This window comes from Corylus avellana, chromosome ca4, assembly GCF_901000735.1.
Source record: "Corylus avellana chromosome ca4, CavTom2PMs-1.0".
Lineage (NCBI taxonomy): Eukaryota > Viridiplantae > Streptophyta > Magnoliopsida > Fagales > Betulaceae > Corylus > Corylus avellana.
In genome coordinates, this window is record NC_081544.1 from 36,287,604 (window position 1) to 36,306,963 (window position 19,360).

General features: G+C 34.9%; 2 protein-coding genes and 1 non-coding gene across 7 annotated transcripts; 2 read left to right on the forward strand and 1 right to left on the reverse strand.

Annotated features, from left to right (window-relative positions):
- The first annotated feature begins 4,854 nt into the window (after nucleotides 1-4,854).
- LOC132178525 (protein TIFY 9) lies at nucleotides 4,855-7,518 on the forward strand. Its single transcript, XM_059590962.1, has 6 exons — nucleotides 4,855-5,118; nucleotides 5,214-5,379; nucleotides 5,478-5,565; nucleotides 5,678-5,780; nucleotides 5,996-6,053; nucleotides 7,097-7,518. Exons 1-6 carry the CDS (start codon nucleotides 5,016-5,018, stop codon nucleotides 7,131-7,133), a joined length of 555 nt encoding a protein of 184 aa, XP_059446945.1. The 5' UTR covers nucleotides 4,855-5,015; the 3' UTR covers nucleotides 7,134-7,518.
- Nucleotides 7,519-9,247: 1,729 nt separating this feature from the next.
- Nucleotides 9,248-19,339, forward strand: LOC132179259 (putative pentatricopeptide repeat-containing protein At5g13230, mitochondrial). Of its 5 annotated transcripts, XM_059591943.1 has the most exons (7): nucleotides 9,248-12,416; nucleotides 14,133-14,200; nucleotides 14,404-14,519; nucleotides 14,684-14,760; nucleotides 16,874-16,953; nucleotides 18,509-18,703; nucleotides 18,985-19,339. In XM_059591943.1, the coding sequence occupies exon 1, from the start codon at nucleotides 9,835-9,837 to the stop codon at nucleotides 12,337-12,339; it is 2,505 nt and encodes an 834-aa protein (XP_059447926.1). In that variant the 5' UTR covers nucleotides 9,248-9,834; the 3' UTR covers nucleotides 12,340-12,416; nucleotides 14,133-14,200; nucleotides 14,404-14,519; nucleotides 14,684-14,760; nucleotides 16,874-16,953; nucleotides 18,509-18,703; nucleotides 18,985-19,339. The 5 variants fall into 5 exon arrangements, with proteins under 5 accessions (XP_059447926.1, XP_059447924.1, XP_059447928.1 ...); XM_059591941.1 differs by lacking the exon at nucleotides 16,874-16,953; XM_059591945.1 differs by lacking the exon at nucleotides 16,874-16,953 and having other exon boundaries at nucleotides 18,509-18,654.
- On the reverse strand, nucleotides 9,272-9,353 carry LOC132180143 (small nucleolar RNA SNORD36). Its single transcript, XR_009440037.1, has one exon. It is a non-coding gene; the product is annotated as a small nucleolar RNA SNORD36 (small nucleolar RNA).
- Nucleotides 19,340-19,360: the final 21 nt, after the last annotated feature.

The following is a 19,360-nucleotide window of genomic DNA, read 5'->3' on the forward strand; positions in this document are numbered from 1 at the left end:
CGTTTATAGCTGCAAATTTTCATGGTTCAGTCATCATGTATAACCTCTGACGGCGGAAGATTTCTTTACATGCGCCAATTCTATGTGGAGTATGTCAAATACTGAACGAAATAATTTTCTTTTAGGGTGCGTTTGGGAGTGCGTTTTCAAAAAAATAATCTGCGATTTTAAACCAAATCGCAACTTTAGGGTGTTTGGAATTGCGATTTTAAAAACGCAAATTTTAAAATGGCAAAAAAATCTGCGATTTCCATAAGCTGATTAGAGGGTGCTTATTTGAAAAAGTGCGAATTTAAAACAAAATTACGATTTCTATTAAAAAGATATTTGATGCAATAGTTACCTTTTTTAGAACGGGAATGAAAAAAATACCAAGAATATCCACCTAAAATATATTAAAACCCTTCTTTTCTCTTTTCTTTTTTTCTTCATCCTCTTTGTCTTGTTTATCCTTATTGGTAATTTGGTCATGAAACCGCAATTATATGCTAATGTTATTCAAATACTCAATTGATAAAAAAAAGTATTTTTTAGTATGTTTTACCAAACGCCTGTGTGATTTTAAAAAGTAGCGATTTTAAAAACGTAATTTTTAAAAACGCAATTTTTAAAATCGCACTTATTGAAATCGCACTCCCAAACGAGCCCTTAATGCGGAGTATGTCAAATATTGAACGAAATAACGTTTTTTTTTAACCATTTGTCTCACGCCAAGTGTGCTCTAGTGCGGTAACACGCCTAAAAGGAATTTTTATGTGAAATGAGAAGGAATTGGGGTTGCTCTGTTCAATGAAATTCTGCTTGGAGTAATATTGCTCTGATTTTTTAATGTGTTTCACTACTTTTAATTTCTCCAGAGGAGACACACTTTGTGCATGTCAAATTTGGGTATTTGTTTGGCTGCCGGGAAATCTGGGGGAAAAATAAAAACAAATGAAAATGTCATCTTGTGGTTTATGTTGCTTGAGATTCCAGATGTCACACAAAATCACAAATTGTCTCAACTTCAAACTAATGTATTAGGTTTAGTTGGTAGAGGATTTTGTTCTTGGGGGTAAAAAATTTGAGATAGAACTTTTTTTTTTTCCTTCTTCTTCTGGGTTGACAAAATGATTTTATCATTCTGGGTTTGCCGCTGTCTCTCCTGGCACTTGATGTCTTGTTCGAGATGGAAAGGGTGAGCTGGGTTTTAATTTATAGGTCTATTTGATCCGTTTTGATTCTATCATACAAACTTGCCCAAAAATCACATTCTCTGACTCTTAAATCTCCTCCACACTGTCAGTCCAAGAGGAATAAGAAGAATGGATCAAACACTTGGAAGCCTGAGTGAGAGGGAGAGAGACGTGCTGAGAGAGTGATGGCAGTAAAAAAAAATGAAAATTATTAATGGGAAAAATTTATTGTTAACGGTGGCTTATTCTCCTGTTAGTATTTTAAAAAACACATGTTTGGAAGACACACGACAACTTTCGAGTGAGGTTGAAAAAAAATGTAATCCAAACTTGTTTAGAAAACAATTGTACTTCGCAAAAAAAAAAAAAATGAAGTTGAAATAATAATATGCAACATATCTTGTTAATAATTTGTGTTTATGAATGGATTCATGTAGGGTCAAGTTATAGGTACATTATTAATATTACTATATAGGTCCACTCAAATTTGTCTTATTTAATTAAATAGATTAAATTTATAAATAATAAGTAGATAATACGACACAACTCTCCTAAGTTGTTTAATAATAAAGATATCACATTGGGTTGGACTCAAACATAACCCATTTTCCACCCATTTCAGCCGGTTTAATAAAAATAGATTAAAATTGACCCAAATATTTGGGGTGGGCATATCTTCTTCGTGTTTTTATTAAAATCTACTATTATTATCTAAATAATAGTATATATTATATTTTTATTTTACAATTATTCAACCTTACTGATATAAACGGCACAATTTCAGATTCCTATCCCACGAAACACGTTAAAGTTGCCTATCTTTTGTACTTTATCGCATTGCAATATGCTTGCCAAAAGACAAAAGGCCCGTATATCAGTAGCCGAAGCCAGTTGTTGCGTGGAGAGGTGGGAAAAAGTAATAATAGGAGGGCCCACTTCTTCGGATTAGGTGGATATCACTAACGCCAGTCTGATCACGTTGTTTTGATGTTCGAACATTTGAAGTCGGCCTTTGAAGAAAAGTAAAAATTAAAAAATAATAAAAATAAATAAATAAATAATGGGTTGGTCAATTATCAATGCTCTAGAGAGACTGTGCCAACTGCCAAGTGTTGCTTTTTTGGGGAATCTCGAGCTTGTGACCCTACGGTGGACGACTGACTTTTGCTGTCACGCTATCAAAACTTTAAATGGGAATGGGTTGTGTCCTAGGGAAGTCTACACACACGTGACTGAAGGGGTTTGAGTCACATGCTTCTTGAGCTTCTTTGTTTGCGTCTACGTTACCCGCTATCGTGGGTCAGTGGCGCAATGCTCACACACTTGACTTGGGCAATATGCACTGCCAAGTGCCAACCGCACAAAAACATTTTGCTGCCCCCCGGTTTTCCAACAACCTGCCGAAACTATTTGGGCAAATGGGACCTAATCTCCATCAACTTGCTTTAGACAGAACTGATGATGGGATTGTCTAAATTGCACGTGAATCTTATTTCAATATATACAATGGGCGGGCCCTTGAGAGGAGTTGTTTGTTTTCAACGTTAGATTCATTTAAAGAATGGATATAAACTTTTTACAAATCTATTTAATTTTGAATCTATGACGAGTTAAGGGGTACAAAATTGGGCATAAATCTGATCAAATAATATGGCCTATTGTTTAGTAATTAATAAGTTGAGAGTTAAAAACTTTTTAATCGTAATATTGGTGTTGTCTAACACAAAAGAAGTGTATAATATTAGTTGATTTTTTGTTAATATTTGACCTGTTCATAATACAATAGCTAAGATGTTTTAGGAGGGTGAAGAGGGTTTTGGAGTTAAATTTTAATACTATTTCTGATTTTTTTAGAATATATATATAGTTCAAAACAAGCAAAAATTCCACCATAATTCCATGACTTTTAGTTAGAGTTAATGAATAATGACCTGATTCCAATTTTTATAAGTTGATCTCTTCAAATTTAAACAAATGCAAGTGGATGCATAATAATATGGGCTCGTTTAATTGGTTCGCGAAATGCGTATTCCATTAAGAAATTAAATAGTTATTATTGGGAATAAAAGAGAATGGAATGGACTAACTATTCCTATTCCTTAGAGGAGCTTTGGGGTGGCAGCGCCACTTTCAGCCTCTTCTATGGGTGGCCGACCATCCCAATAGGTATGGGTGGTGTTTTTGGAAAATCGATTACATTCCATCAAGAATAGCTATTCCTCCTTTTTTTTTAGAGGAACTATTCCTGTGTGTATGATATTAGTCATTCACATGGGAATAATTATTCACAGACCAAACAAAAAAATGATTATTCTATAAAAATAGCCATTCCACTCTGGGAGTTTATTCCGCAAATCAAACAAGTATAAAATTAGCTCATTTTTCTTTGCATTTCAAGCGAAAATAGAGAATAATAATAATTATTAGTTTTTATATATATATATATATATATATATATATATAATTTGAAACAATGTAATACCATATGCACATTTAGATAATGTAAAATCTAATTTGAATCTTAAAATAGGAGATACTATTCCCCCATTCTTTACCGCCAGCACACTGCACATGTGCCAAAAAAAAAAAAAAAAAAAAAAAAGAGGACAACCGTATTAATCGTCGAACCTGAATTGAGGGCTACCGTTTTGGGATTCTAACATTTGAGAATTTTTAGTTAATGAGTTGAGAAGCCTGGTCAAGTTTGTTCAAAAGCCAAGACCATTTCGCTCAATTGCTTGCTGTCCATTTCCAAACCTAAAAATATTTAACACTTGATGCCAAATCAACTTCTTCAACCAATTTCGGTCTCTATAGAAATGTGATTCATATTGTTCATATTTCAACAATAGTGCAAAAAGACAAAAAAAAAGAAAAGAAAAGCAAAAACAAGTAAAAGCGCGAGACCCATTCAAAAGCCAATAAAGAAGTTGGACAAAACACCTTGAAACTTACACATAGCATCTAGAAAAGGCTAGTCCTTTCGGAAATTACATGTAGCGTCCGCTAGCAAGACCAGGAAACAGCATTGCATATTTGCATACCGGAAATATTACAAAAAAGGAAATTTGTTGAACCATTTTAATGGGCTCTGACCATTTGACTAATAGTTATTTGAGATTTAAAATTAGTATCTCTACGTGATAAATAATTCATTTCATACAGATTTTACCTTCTTTTTTTTTTTTTTTTTTTTTTTTTTTTTTAAAAAAGAGAAGGTAAATCTAAGGTGGTCGACCACCATTCAAATCGGATTGAATGAATGACTTGTTTATAAAAGATGGTGAATATGTAATTTCACAATTATCTTATAAAAAAATGGTTGGAAGTTTTATTTATGAGATAAGGAATCATATAAAGTGATATATAACTTACTAAAATTTAAAGAAGTGAAAGGGCCAAATTCGAAGAACTGATTTAACGATTTATTTAAAAAAATAATAGCAAAATTAGGGGCAAACTTGTCAAACAAGTAAATTTAGACCACAGCTCCAAATATCTGTCTAAGAAATATTCAACAAATTTAGGCCAAGAATACAGGAGTCAAACAGCAAACAGGAGGCAGAGACTGAAGCTGGAAAATATATTGCAAAAATTAGGTTGTATTAATATAAATAAGTTGGACCCTTGTAAGACACCTCGTGGAAGACGTGTGGCATTTAGAGCTTTAGGCGCTTCCTCTGTCTGTCGCTCTGTCATTTCTTTTCAAATCTCATGAACCTCGTGACTATCATTTACGCCCTTTTATAACGCTCTCATTCCTTTCAAATATCACGTTCCTCCTCCTCCTCATCCCAAACCCAAACCCAAACTCATTCATCTCTAAAAAGCACGAAGAAGATGTCGAGGGCAACCGTTGAGCTCGATTTCTTCGGAATGGAGAAAGAGAGCTCTTCCAAATCTCAGTTCCAGAAGTTTCTTGATCGCCAGAGAAGCATTCGAGGTCGGTTTGATTCACAATTTCTTTCTTTACCTCTCCCTATCATGTGTTATGCTATATATGCGTAGGTGTTGAAGGTTGCGTTTCTTCTTTTGCAGGTATGCAGAGCCCCATTTCCAAGATCAACACTGAAGTTCTCAAATCCGTGATTTCCTCCGGTTCTGTGAACCACGGCTACGAAAGCGGCAACCCGATTCCTTCAAAGGTTTCGGTTTCGAGGCCTTCGAGTCCCGCTTTACCTGTCTATACTCCTCCTACACTCAGGTACTCGATAATTTCACATGTATTTTCTTGTTTTCCTCTGTCTCTTTCTTTTTCTGGAACCATGGAAAATTTACATTGAAACAAAAATTCTATTCCAGGCCTAGCTCTGAGAACCTTTCAGAAACAGCACCTTTAACGATATTCTACAATGGGACTGTCTCGGTTTTCGAAGCGCCTCGAGACAAGGTTTGCTTAATTTTAACCTTTTTTTTTTTTTTTCCCCCCTCCCAAGGTTATCGTTGTTTTTGTTCTTGTTCTTGTTTTTTGGGTGTAATTGGGGACGATTTTACTTGTATAGGCGGAGAACATTTTGAAGCTTGCTCTGGAAAGAACATTCGATTCGATGAATCTTGCAGCTCCTTCAAGCGACCAACAACAGCTGCTCGATACACTGAACGGAGGTTAGTGACAGTTAATTTTCACTTCTGTTGGAAGTTTAAACTTTGTAATATTGAAGCAACTTCTTCACTAGCAATAGTGGTAGAAATGATAATAGGGTATTTTGTGGCGCAGATTGAATGGGTAGGCAGGGGTTTCAAAATCATTGCACAGAATGCTAAATTATATAGTAAAATACTTGTCTTCTAAATGAGGGAATTATTGGTGACTATTGCAGATCTCCCAATTGCACGAAGAAAGTCGTTGCAAAGATTCTTAGAGAAGCGCAAAGAGAGGTAAAACCCATGTTTGGATATTACTCTTTTCTTGTGCTTTGATGTTGCTAAAATTCTGTTCTCTTTAAAATTGTGCTTCTGTTGGTGAAATATAGAGGAGATTCCAATTTTTGTCCCTAGACTTTAAAAGAATTAATCTTTCATATGTTTATTTTCTAGTGACATAATTATTTCTGTCATTAAAACTAATAACGTAATAAACTTTAAAGGAAGAAATGGGAATGTTTGAAATTTCAAGGAACATAAATTGTTCAGTAAAAGAATATTGTGCGAATATTTCAAGGATTTTTTTTTTTTTTTTTTTAACTACTAAATTCTGAGAAAAAAAATTCTACGCCGCAAGTAATTTGATTGAAATTAATGGATAAGGTGATTTTTAGATACATTTCCGAAGAATATATCAGTTATTGTAATCAGAGGAGGGAACAGGATTTGAAGTCATGATTGAGTTTTCTATATCTTCCATCTAAAGGGATATGATATCTTCTGTTGACATATGGATACAAGTACTAACATTTACTCATATCTCGCGGTGGTTGGGAGCTATATCTTTCCCCCTCTTTGATATGGATTATCTTAGTAAACAGTTTCCTAATTTTATTCTTTTTACTCCCCACATTTTCTAAATTTAATCAGCCTTATTTGTACGTAACAATAAGGAACATATTTTATTCTTAAATAAAGGATTCACATCACATGGACTATTATTAGACATACAATTATTAGAGATCTCTATAGTTAATTGGAGAACCCCTACAATTATTTGTCCCTTTTACAATCGGCGAAAGGTATAAGTTGCTGGAATCTTAAATCTATTAATTGATGCAAATCTCGATCGATAAATTATGCACGCGGTTGTTGACTGGGGTTGCCATGCCGTTGCCGACCAGAGATGACCATGACTAAAGACATTTTCTATGCACGTCAAAGTTTTATGTGTCTTTTTTTTTTTGTTGTAACGTGTTGTGTCTTCTAATGTAAGAAATTGCATAACAGGTTGTTCCACATTAAATGAATGACACGTGGATTTGATTTTTGTGCAGGTTGACTTCAGTTTCGCCTTATGCTTGTTACACCTAATACGCGTTTTCTGCCCATGACAGAAGATCGCTGTAGCACAAGTAGTTGTAAAATGCTTTTGTCGTTTGAAGGATTTTAGCTTTATTCTAGTAAGCTTGTTTTTTCCTCCTGTTTAGGCAGATGGGGGGTGTACCAATAGAATAGCTCGGTACCGAAGAGACCGCAGAGGTGGTTCACGTTTTTAGTAATATGGGTGTTTGTACTTTGTTTGTCTATGACTAGTCTGCCTCCTTCCTCTGGACTTTTCCCGTGGGTCATCCATGTGGACTTGAAGCCATTTGTTTATTATTTATCAAGTTATATAGTTTGTGTCAGATGTTTACTACGATTGAATTCCGTATGATTTAATCCATACCCTAAATTGGATTCGGTGGGTCGTTTTGTCTATGCCGTGCAATAAAGTTAAGCGCCCTGTATTCACGTGAATTTTCCCTTTTCTCTGCGGATGGAGCATCACTTTCATGATGACTTGTTTTTACGCTTCGATAAATATGTTTGTCATGGGATTCAAACAAGAAATGTGGGAAATTTGAAAACCACCACCTTTTTTACTAGATATAAGAAATGTGGGAAGGAAATCATCACAAGTCTATAATTCAAAGAGTAATTTGTAATTTATGTATAATTACTCCATAAAACTCTCATAACATTTTGATATTCGAAAGCAGGTAAACCAATTTTTACATTTTTTTTTTCCCTAAGTTATAAAATAAAATAAGGATCGGGTGAAAGAAACTTTTGGTTTAGGTAGATGGATAGGCATATTAAATTCCATTTGGGTAGGCTGAAAGTGAGAAGGTTGAGTGTTATTTGATCCAAACGTGTTTATATCCGGGGTTGAAGATTCCCCATAACGTTCTTTATTTGAGAGAAACGTACCCTTTTGAAGTTTTCTTGTTCTTGGCTTTAATATTGTCTAAGTGCGGTCGTTGACATGTTATTCTGTCACGTGAAAATCATTACCAACAACCCATGAGTCTGATGGCGGTATTTCCCAAGTTAGGCCCATGAGATTTCTCTTATGTTAATAATTCGGCCGTAGAGTAGACTTTAATTGAAAACATCTTGTTTTGTAACATATTTAAAAACGTGAAAAAAGTTCAACAAAGCATTAATAACTGCATTTTTAATTTTGATTAAAGAAGGAAATTCATATTAAATTAAATGAACAATTATAGGTTCACCGTCAAGACCGGCTTCAATGACCACTGTGGAGTCTGACACATTTTTTTAAAAAATATTTTTTATGTAACATTATTCAATTTTTTAATATTTGACCCACGTTTATCAATCAAATATTTAATTTTTATGCTATATTTTATTTATTTTATTTCAAAACTTTACCAAACTAGCCTTTATTTTTCTTTTATTTTTTTTTGGCGACCATAAGTACGAAGTAGCGCGACGCACGCGGACAGTCAAAAGCTATGTTCTAAGATTGAAGGCCCAACTAAAGCTTTGTACGAGAGTAGATCCGAATCTATGCATTACCAAAACCTAAGCCCAGAGAACAGCATGTTTTGTCTGACACTTAGGCTAGGCTGGGCTAAGTTCAAATGGACTTCAATTGAACAAATCCTTTAATAAAGGAAATGCTAATTAATTATAAACCATAAATCCATCCATCAACAAATAATGTACAAAAATACGGAAAAAATCTTGCCACCAATTCAAACAACAAGAGGTTGTTGATGTCTAGAACTTTTAAGTAGGATAGCGATATCATACATGGGATGGGATGAGTATATCTGTTACGAAAATAAGATTTACAGAAATTTAATGAGCCTAATAATAATAATAAATCCCAATCCTCACACTCGTTGAGGACAATAAATTAAACGCAATTGATATTTGATAAATAATTCAAAACCTATAAACAGATCTATGACTCTCTAATCTAATTTTGCTTATCATCTTCATTCTTATGTTCTCCATCTTCCTACTATCATCTTGCCATTCTATTGTAAGTAATTTTATTACCCAATATTTCAAATGCAAAAAACAACGAAGTTGTTTGTTTCTGGAAAGACTCAAACGGCAATTGATTGGAAAAACGAAGCAAATAATCAATTAAACACGTAAAAAATATTTAGAAATAATGAAAGGAATTGTGAATAGGGCGAAGGAATGATTTTGGCTGAGCATCAGTTTTAAAAAGCTCGATTATTGATAGCTTCATGGAGTAATCAGTATTAATACTAAATCTCTCATCATCTGCTCAGATCCTCATCTTCGCCTTCACATAATCAAAACCAAAATTTAAAAGAAAATAAACGAAGAGAAACAAAATCAGAGAAGGGCACACAGAAAATAAGAAAACGAAACACTTTCTAACGAAGGCGCTGAAAGTCCATCAGCGAATACGCGGATAGTCAGAGGCATATAGAGCACCTTATATAGTGCGTAGACTGAGGACCCCGGAAACCCTAATTCCTAAAGACCACCAAAAGTGATGTCGTTTTAGGGTTACACTTAAGCATGACCGCCGTCTTCGCCCAAACAGTCTTCACTTGCGCAGAAGTTCAGAACGCACCGTTTGACCATGCTTCCCTCGAAACGCACCGTTTTAATCTCGTCTCTTCTGCTCCCTGCACATGGCTAAATTTGATTTACCAGAACCAGAGACTGAGCTTCAAACTTCAAAGCTCTGCGTTTTCAGATCTTTGAATTTGTGAGCTTGAGATTTGAGAATCCAACGCGCATGATCAGATTGTTTTGTCACAGAACTCTGCCTTCTTGTGTAAATTTCGCAACGCATTGTGGAAGTTGCAGAGCTTGGCCATGCTTCCCTCGACGCTGTTTCTCAGCCCAAGCGGGCCAATTGGCCCAGCCGTGCGCGAGTTCTATAGAGCTTCCCAGCTCAGAGTTCGACTCTCACGCTTACGCCACTATGCTTCAAGATTGTATCCGAAACGCTGACCCAACCTCAGGGAAGGGTCTCCACTGTGAGATTCTGAAAAGAGGCGGCTGTTTGGACTTGTTCGCTTACAACGTTCTGCTCAACATTTACGTGAAATCTGAGCTGTTGTGTGATGCTGTTATACTGTTCGACGAAATGCCCGAGAGAAATACGATCTCGTTTGTTACGTTAATTCAGGGGTACGCGCAGGTGTTTCGATTCACTGAGGGTGTGGATTTGTTCGTTAGGTTACATAGGGAGGGTCACGAGCTTAATCCTTTTGTTTTTTCCTCGATTTTGAAGACGCTTGTGAGTATGGGATGGGCTGAGCCAGGTTGGACATTGCATGCTTGTATTTGGAAGCTTGGTCATGACTCTAATGCATTTGTCGGGACCGCACTTGTCGATGCTTACTCTGTTAGTGGGCACGTTGCTAATGCTAGAAAGGTTTTCGATGGAATTATCTGCAAGGATATTGTTTCGTGGAGTGGTATGGTAGCTTGTTATTCTGAGAATGGTTGTTTTGAAGAGGCGTTAGAAGCCTTTTCTCAAATGAGGATAACAGGGTTCAAGCCAAACAATTTTACTTTTGCTGGTGTGCTTAAGGCCTGTCTTGGACTAGAAGCCTTTAATGCGGGAAAGAGTGTTCATGGGTGTGCGTTGAAAACTCGCTATGAACAGGATATTTATGTGGGTGTTGCATTACTTGAACTGTACACAATGTCCGGGGACATTGATGATGCTCAACGGGCATTTGAGGAGATCCCTAAAAAAGATGTGATTCCTTGGAGTTTTATGGTTGCACGCTATGCTCAAAGTGGTAGGAGTGAAGAAGCTGTTGACCTGTTTTGTCGAATGAGGCAAGCTTTTGTTGTCCCTAATCAGTTTACATTTGCAAGTTTGCTGCAAGCTTGTGCAACTATGGAAGGTTTAGTTTTGGGGAAGCAAATCCATTCCCATGTACTCAAAGTTGGTCTCTGCTTGGATGTGTTTGTTTCCAATGCCCTCATGGATGTCTATGCTAAATGTGGAAGGATGGAGAACTCTATGGATCTATTTCTGGAATCACCCAATAGAAATGACGTGACTTGGAACACTCTGATTGTTGGCTATGTGCAGTCAGGTGATGGCGAGAAGGCACTGAAGTTATTTTTAAACATGCTTGAATACCAAGTGCAGGCAACAGAAGTGACATACTCTAGTGTTCTTCGTGCTTCTGCAAGTCTAGCAGCATTGGATTCAGGAGTTCAGATTCATTCCTTGACAGTCAAAACCTTTTATGACAAGAATATTGTTGTCGCTAATGCTTTGATAGATATGTATGCCAAGTGTGGCAGCATTAAAGATGCCCGTTTGGTATTTGACATGTTAAATGAAAGACATGAAGTTTCATGGAATGCCATGATCTCAGGGTATTCTATGCATGGTTTGGGGAGAGAGGCTCTAAAAGTTTTTGAAATGATGCAAAAAATGAAGTGTAAACCGAACAAGTTAACTTTTGTTGGTGTTCTATCAGCATGTAGCAGCGCAGGGCTGTTAGATCAAGCACAAACTTATTTTAATTCTATGGCGCAGGATTATAGCATTGAACCATGTATAGAGCACTATACTTGTATGGTCTGGCTTCTGGGGAGATCAGGCCATCTTAAAAAGGCTGTCAAGTTGATTGAGGAAATCCCATTTGAGCCCAGCGTTATGGTCTGGCGTGCTTTGCTTGGAGCTTGTGTTATCCACAACGATGTTGATCTTGGAAGAATGTCTGCACAGCGTGTGCTTGAGATGGATCCCCAAGATGAGGCTGCCCATGTGTTGTTGTCAAATATATATGCTACTGCGAAGAGGTGGGAAAACATGGCTTCAGTTAGGAAAGACATGAAAAGGAAAGGGGTAAAGAAGGAACCGGGCCTAAGTTGGATTGAGAACCAGGGAATAGTTCATTATTTCACTGTTGGAGATACGTTACATCCTGACATGAAACTGATTAATGCGATGCTGGATTCATTGAACATGAAAATCAGGAAGGCGGGATATGTTCCTAATCGTAATGCAGTTTTGCTTGATGTGGATGATGATGAAAAGGAGCGTCTCCTTTGGGTGCACAGTGAAAGATTAGCTCTTGCTTATGGGCTAATTAAAACGCCATCTGGAAGACCTATTCGTATCATTAAAAATCTCCGAATATGTGTGGATTGTCATGCTGCAGTAAAGTTAATATCCAAGGTTGTGCAGCGAGAAATTATTGTCAGAGATATGAATCGGTTCCATCACTTTCAGGATGGGATTTGCTCTTGTGGTGATTACTGGTGATTGATGATCTTCAATAAGCGAGTTCATAATCACAGAGGTTCATTGGTAATAAGCTGGCAGGAACTGCTGTCTTCTAGGTAATTCACTAATTCTACTTCCTTTATCATGTAAAAAATAATAGTCCTAGGGAGCCAGGATATTTCTTCAGTGGCGGCAATGAACAGTAATTGACACAATATATACCTATTTATGTTATATGTATGTATGCTATAAATTGAGTATTAATTGATGTTGATTAAAAACAAGCAATGGATTTCTCCTTCACTTCTGCCACTTGAATATTCAAAGCGAAGACAAATTTTCTTTGATTTTTTGCCCCTTTATGTTTGTTAGGCAACAAAAAATGAAGGTGAAAAAAAAAAAAAAAAAATCTTAGAAAGAAAAGACAATCAAATCAACCAGGAAGAACACTAACAAGAAATTCTATATTTTTGGTCACCTATTCATTTTAAAGGAATATGCTCATTGAACTGAGATAGAAAATGGCCTAGGTTTGGAAAACACATAAACAGAATTTCAACTGGCATCACAAAGATTGGTTGAAATATTATGATTTTGTTTGACAATCAAATCCTCAACTTTTTGAGTATTGCAAAGTCATTGCACCTTTTATTTTCAAAAAATTGGGGTGCAAACAATAGGTTTTCTAAGAATTTTAGAAATTCTGAGTTGAACCTAAAAGTTTTGGAAACTCAGTGGGGAGAATTATTCCCACTCACCCATACCTGGCTTCAGCTGTGGACTGTGGTGATTATGCCACAACCATTTGATCACTAATGTGTAATTACTTGACAACTCTATGTTTGGTTAGCAGGAAGGACTGGAGAAGCAAAATAACTAAAAAGTAAAAAAAAAAAATGTTGTCTTCATAATTCAAGGATGTCTGAATTAAATATAACATTCTGATTGTAAGACTCAGTTCTTGGCAACCAATATATTTTTCATTACTCATTTGTAGGCCAATCATGTACAATGATTCCTTGATTGTTGTTATATTCTGCCTCAAAGATTGTTTTTTGTGCGTTGGACAATCATATTTTTTGTGCATATACTTCTTAATTTGGTTGTCTATTTATGCTTGATGCACTTCAAGTTTAATAGACTGAGATTTGGAGATTGGAATCATCTCTTTGGTTTATGTCTCTTTTGATTATCCTACCTTTTTATTGAGATCGAGGAAGGACTTTTTCCCTGTGAAGAGACTAGATTTTGTGTGGTTTAATGTAGTATTATGTTACATTTGCCCCTATGTACAATTGTGTCAGTAAGTTTGGATGTTTAACCGAGGGACTATTCTTGCTTGAAATTATCTGTCATTAGAAGGGAAGGCAGCCGTAAAAGGAGACTAAAATCTGTAAGTACATAATCATCTTCATTAAAAGAGATGAACCATGATAAGATAAGTGCTTTCGGCATTAATCAATGTCTGGAATTTAGCAATTGGCATTTTGCATGACAGTTGGCTCTTAAGATAACTAAAATTAGGTCCTATTTTATTTGAGTTTAAGAGTCCCATCATCTCGTGAAGTGAGAATTTCCAGTATCACCAAGAAATTGGTGAAAATATATTTGAAGTTTCATTAATGCTATAAGTGCATGTGAATTTGTCTAAATTTTTTATTTTTTTTTATGTGGTCAACTTTTGTTCTTTGTTTTGCCTGATGTGCTGCATCATTGTACCAAAGATCTAAAAGTCGGCTCTTCTGTCCTATTTTAATAATAGTTCAAAATGATGGATGGTAGACCTGATTCTTGTGCCATTTTAAAGGCTCACATCAGTATTTTATTTGCAGCTGTGATCTTCAACATGATGAATGGGTCATAACTCCATGTAACAAGATGTGCTACACAAGGTGTGAAGGTAGGACTCTGCATAATTTGTTTGTTTAGAATTGTTGTTTTTGCTTGCTTTGCTTTCATTTTATCTTATATGCTCAAAATGTTTCTACAATTTCCTAGTAAGACATTTATTTATGCTCAGTATGGTCTAATGTTTATAATCCAATATGTGTGGCCTGGTATCACTCACTAATTAGGTTGTTGAAAGTTCTTTTCTCCTTACAGATAATCCAAAGAAGAAAGTGTTCGATTGTTTTCCTTCAGATTCCATAACACTCTATCCTGATTGATCTCGATGAGAGCATCACTCATCATTCAATTCCCAAAAGAAATTGCTTCTGGTAATTCAAGAAAACCTATGAATTTTATAGCTGATCTAGAATTCTGCAAAAATTTAAGGATTTTATATATTTTTTTTCCTGAGAGCTTATACTCGCTTAAATTACCTAATGCTGTATAACTCTTGTTGTATACATTGACGGTTTTGTTTATGCACAACATGCAGGTATGTATCGTGCACATGGTTGTAGAGGACTTGTATATAACTCTCCTCTCCTTGATCCTGTTTTTGGTGGACAGTGTGTAAGTCTCTTCAAGATCTGTTGTACAGCAGGTTTAGTTGATTGAGTAGTCCTTTTATTGAATATAATATCCACTTTCTACTGGAAAGTTTCAATCTATATTTTGATTAAAGAAGGATGATAATAATTTTTTGAGTTAATTATCTTTTTCCTCCTCGAATTACAACTCATTTACAAGTTGCCATCATAAACTACCACCTATCACACTCAATCGCATTGAACTTCCATTTTGTTACAAAAAACTCTACCATTTAAATTAGATGGAATATGCGTTTTTTAGACGTTAAATGATGGAAATACCATCAAATAAAAAAAATACAAAAATTAACCCAAAAAAAAAAAAAAACTAAATATAAAATTAAGAATTATATATATATAAAAACTAAAAACTAAAAGAAAAATTAAAAATAAGAAAAAAAATTGGGGTGGTTGTCGAACCACCCATAGGGGTGGCAGAGCCTTATTTATTTATTTATTTTTTGTGCTGTTGATAGCTTCTTTTTTTTTTTTTTTTTTTTTTTTTTAAATTTGTTTAATTTTATGGGTATTAATGTAAATTGAGTTTCTACACTTAGGATATATTCATCATTTCATATTATGGGTGGTTCGACAACCACCCCATTTTTTTTTCTTATTTTAATTTTTCTTTTTTAGTTTTAGTTTATAGTTTATATATATATATATATATATAAGTCTTATCCCACTTTCTTAAAATAAGAAAAAAAAAATGAGGTGGTTAATCGAACCACCCACATAGAATTAGCGAGCCTTATTTATTTATTTATTTTTTTGTGCTGTTGATAGCTTCTTTTTTAATTTTTTTTTAAAATTTGTTTAATTTTAAGGGGTATTAATGTAAATTGAGTTTCTACACTTGGGATATATTCCATCATTTCATATTTTTTTTTAATGATTTTGGACTAATGGAGGTTTTTTAAAGCTAATGAATGGCAGTTCAATGATGCTGCTGAGTGTGACAGGTGGTAATTTATGGGGAGCAACTTGTCAAATGAGTTAGCAGTTGGTGAAAAGGCAATTAACCTATTTTTTTTAAAAAAAATAAATAAAAATTGCTTGTTTATTTGACATTTTTCTACCACATAGCAGAGCTCATATTGATGTAGGTGTCGGATTCTGTCTCCTTTTTCTTCTATCTCATTTGCTTTCTTCACCTCTGCGGAGTCATTTTATTTTAGCATTGAAAAAGCTATAGTATTCATCCAAAAACAAAAAAAAGAAGAGAAAAACTAAAGTTCTGGTTCCGAAAGTAGCTCCAGTTCAAGAATTTGCACTAAAGTCCTTTCTATGTGCACTCAATATGGTTAGCAAGTTCTCTGGATCTTGTTGTACTCCACTTTCTTTCTGCAGTTTAGCTATTCTTTACATTACTCTTCTCCAAGTAGGCAGCTTTGATCCCTCTTGTATGCTTCTTTTTTAAATACCCTTTTTCTTTCTCCTTTTATTTTTGGGTGGGTGGTTGGGTGGTGGGTGAGGGAGAAGAGAAATAAGGTGATAAATAATGTTCATGGGGATCTCAACTTTCGTTTTCGGCACGGCAAGTAATGACAATTAAGCGTACCATGTAATGATGCCATGCTATTGCCTTATGTCCTTGTTTTTTTTAATTATCTTTCAAAGTCGCGAATATTTAATTGGTACTCATCATCATAATTGACCAGCATGTCATTCCATGAATTTCTTGGCATACGTTGTCATTATCACCATCATCCTTGTGTGCGGAATGGGAAATCATTCAATCCCTATTTATAATTTTGTCTTGTTTGGATGAAGATGGACATTTTATGACCTTGAGCCATATTTGTTTTCAGTCTCATGGCCTGATATTCATTTTATAAACAGTGATATGAGTTTTCTTTTTCAGAATTTATCTAGAGTGTGTTAATTTTTGCCAGTAAGAAAATAATATTGTTGACATGTTTCACTAATGCATACCGACCCACACTTGTATATATGTACATAAGCTATACACAGATATAATATAGATACATAAGATATATGCATAAGTTCATATTCAGTTAATTACATCAATATTCAATTAAAGAAAGGGGGAAAAAGTTCTCTTTGATATATATGGGATCTCAATTTTTACACAGAAAAAAGAAAGGGGAACACGATTGAATGCATCTAAATGCTTGACTGGATGCACAAACATACTTCTTTATTATTTCACCAGGTATGGACGATTTTGGTGATATATGACAGTTGTGTAGAAATATCAACCATATTCTTGCACTGCATTTGTCACATTTCCACTTATGTAATATTTGGTGTTATATCTCACTTTTAGTTAATGGCATGTAACTGCGGAATTTAATACCACTGTCTTCAGAAAACTTAAGCATTTGATTCAGATTTCTAAAATCATCTACTTTAACTGATAGTGTAGTTTAGCTGTAGGTGGTAGTGGATTGAGAAAAATAATTGTTGGCAAGATAATAAGTTCAGAAGATTCCAATTTCTTCTTTATGACATGGCCAGGAGTAAATGGGAGGCTTGATATTTTTACGATTAATTTAAAGGCAGCGACCGGAGGATGCACATCACAACTATGAATTGAGAATAGAGCATGCACATCACAACTAACTTGGGATGTTAACAGGCACCAATATATACTACTATATTGCAACTGCTACTTTAACATATCTACTAAGCCTATCAGTTTTTGTCAGGAGTTAGACTTGGCAATTCTAAGCATTCATATATGTGGTTCATGTCCATGGTAACATATTTACTTCAAAGAATTGTGCCGAGATTTTATGCTAGAGCTTTGTTATCAGCCTAATATGAAATGTTTGAGTGTTTCCTCATGGAGAATATTCTTTATTGAATGCAGGATTTTCAATCTATTGTGGATGGAGTATGCTTTTGCATTTCCAGAAAAGAAATTTGATCTTGAATATTTTCACAACTATGCAAATTTTTGCTTGATAGATGTTAGCTTTTGGAAGGCAATCGTTGATCTTAGAGAGCAGATAATTTAATTTGTTGGTAAAATTAAACTTCAAAAACACCATTGACAAACCAACTAAAAAGTTCTCCTGTTAGTCTGTGATTGCCACAATTACCTGGGTGATTCAACTATTTCAATATATTTTGAATTAGTAATTGACTTTGTTGCAATTTGTCCCAGTAAGAATAACTTTTGAGTTCTAATCTACCCTCAAATGGAGGAGTTTTATCCATCACTTTCAAAGAAACTTAGAGTTTATCTTTTCCTCAAATCAACTGATTAATAAATTATAATATATACATGTCAGCTAAATATTTGTTCTCTATGACTATTTCTTGGAAGATTGCTTACAAATAAAACTAGGAAACAATCCTTGTCAGAGACATGATGAAGATACTCAATGCTTGCTTTCAACATGAGCAAGACCAAAATGTTGTCTAAAGATTTAAATTTGTGAAGATCATCGATTATTTCCCTTTCAAATTTTGTACCATTAGTAAGTCAATCACTTCCTTAGAAGCATGTCTCACCGTATAATACATGCCACATTTTATAAATATTCTGCATTTTCTTAATAGCATATTTAAGGCTTGGCCTTAACTCGTCATCCATTTTCAAGAATTGCAATATTTTTCAGTACAGCTTTCCTCATCACCTATTAGTGTGTCATTTTCTGTCATAGCTCTAACTACAAGCAAAAGCTAGCATTTGTTTTTTTCCTCATCTATCTTTCCAAAACAGTCAAATAACAAAATACCCTTATTGTTTTATGTTTTAGTTTCAGGTTGCTGATAATGACTGCTGTGGAACTTGTTTTAGGCTTTGAATGGAAAAGTCATAGCCATAAGAAATGGGGCTTGATCCTTTGATAGCAGTCAATAGATATTACATGATGAGGTCAGCTGCAGAAGCAGAACTGTCAAGGTAGCTCTAGTTGCAAAATTTGTAACAGCCCATTTTTATGACTGATCTGGTATGTTTGACTATCGCAACTTCTATTTTATATGTGCTTTTAATATGGAATTTATTCACAGACGGCTAAGAATTCTTTTGGAAATTGCGTGCATTAGTTCATCCTGATGATTGTTTCAAGGCACATAGACGACATTGCCACCATGCATAATAGTTTTTTGTCTGGCCAGAATTTTTTTTTTTTTAAAAAAAAAAATTATTAGAAAGGATTTTTCTTCATTCGTACACTCAGCTGCATTTGGGCGTCGTGGAAATTCAATGGGTCCATTTTCTTTTATGCAGATTAAGATTGAATGGGAAGGGAAAGCAGACGGAATTTTTTTTGGCTGTAAAGCAACTGTGAGGATACAGACAGTTTTGAGCTCTCACGGAGGGACACCATTCCGTTCTTCACTGCGGATGTTTTGTGATGGCCCCCTCCTAATTAAGTGATGTTTCCTTTTTAACTGAAATCAATGTAATATACAATTTGCACTCTGGTGTGATCTTATCTCAACACAATGATTGAGTGAATTGGGGGTGGGGGGCGCATAATTTCGTCATCATCATAATCTCTCTCTCTCTCTCTCTCAATCTTGGTTCTCCTTTTTCTGAGCATCTCAATCTTGGTTATCAGATTTAAATTTCATGCAATCATAAAATGATATCCATGCATATG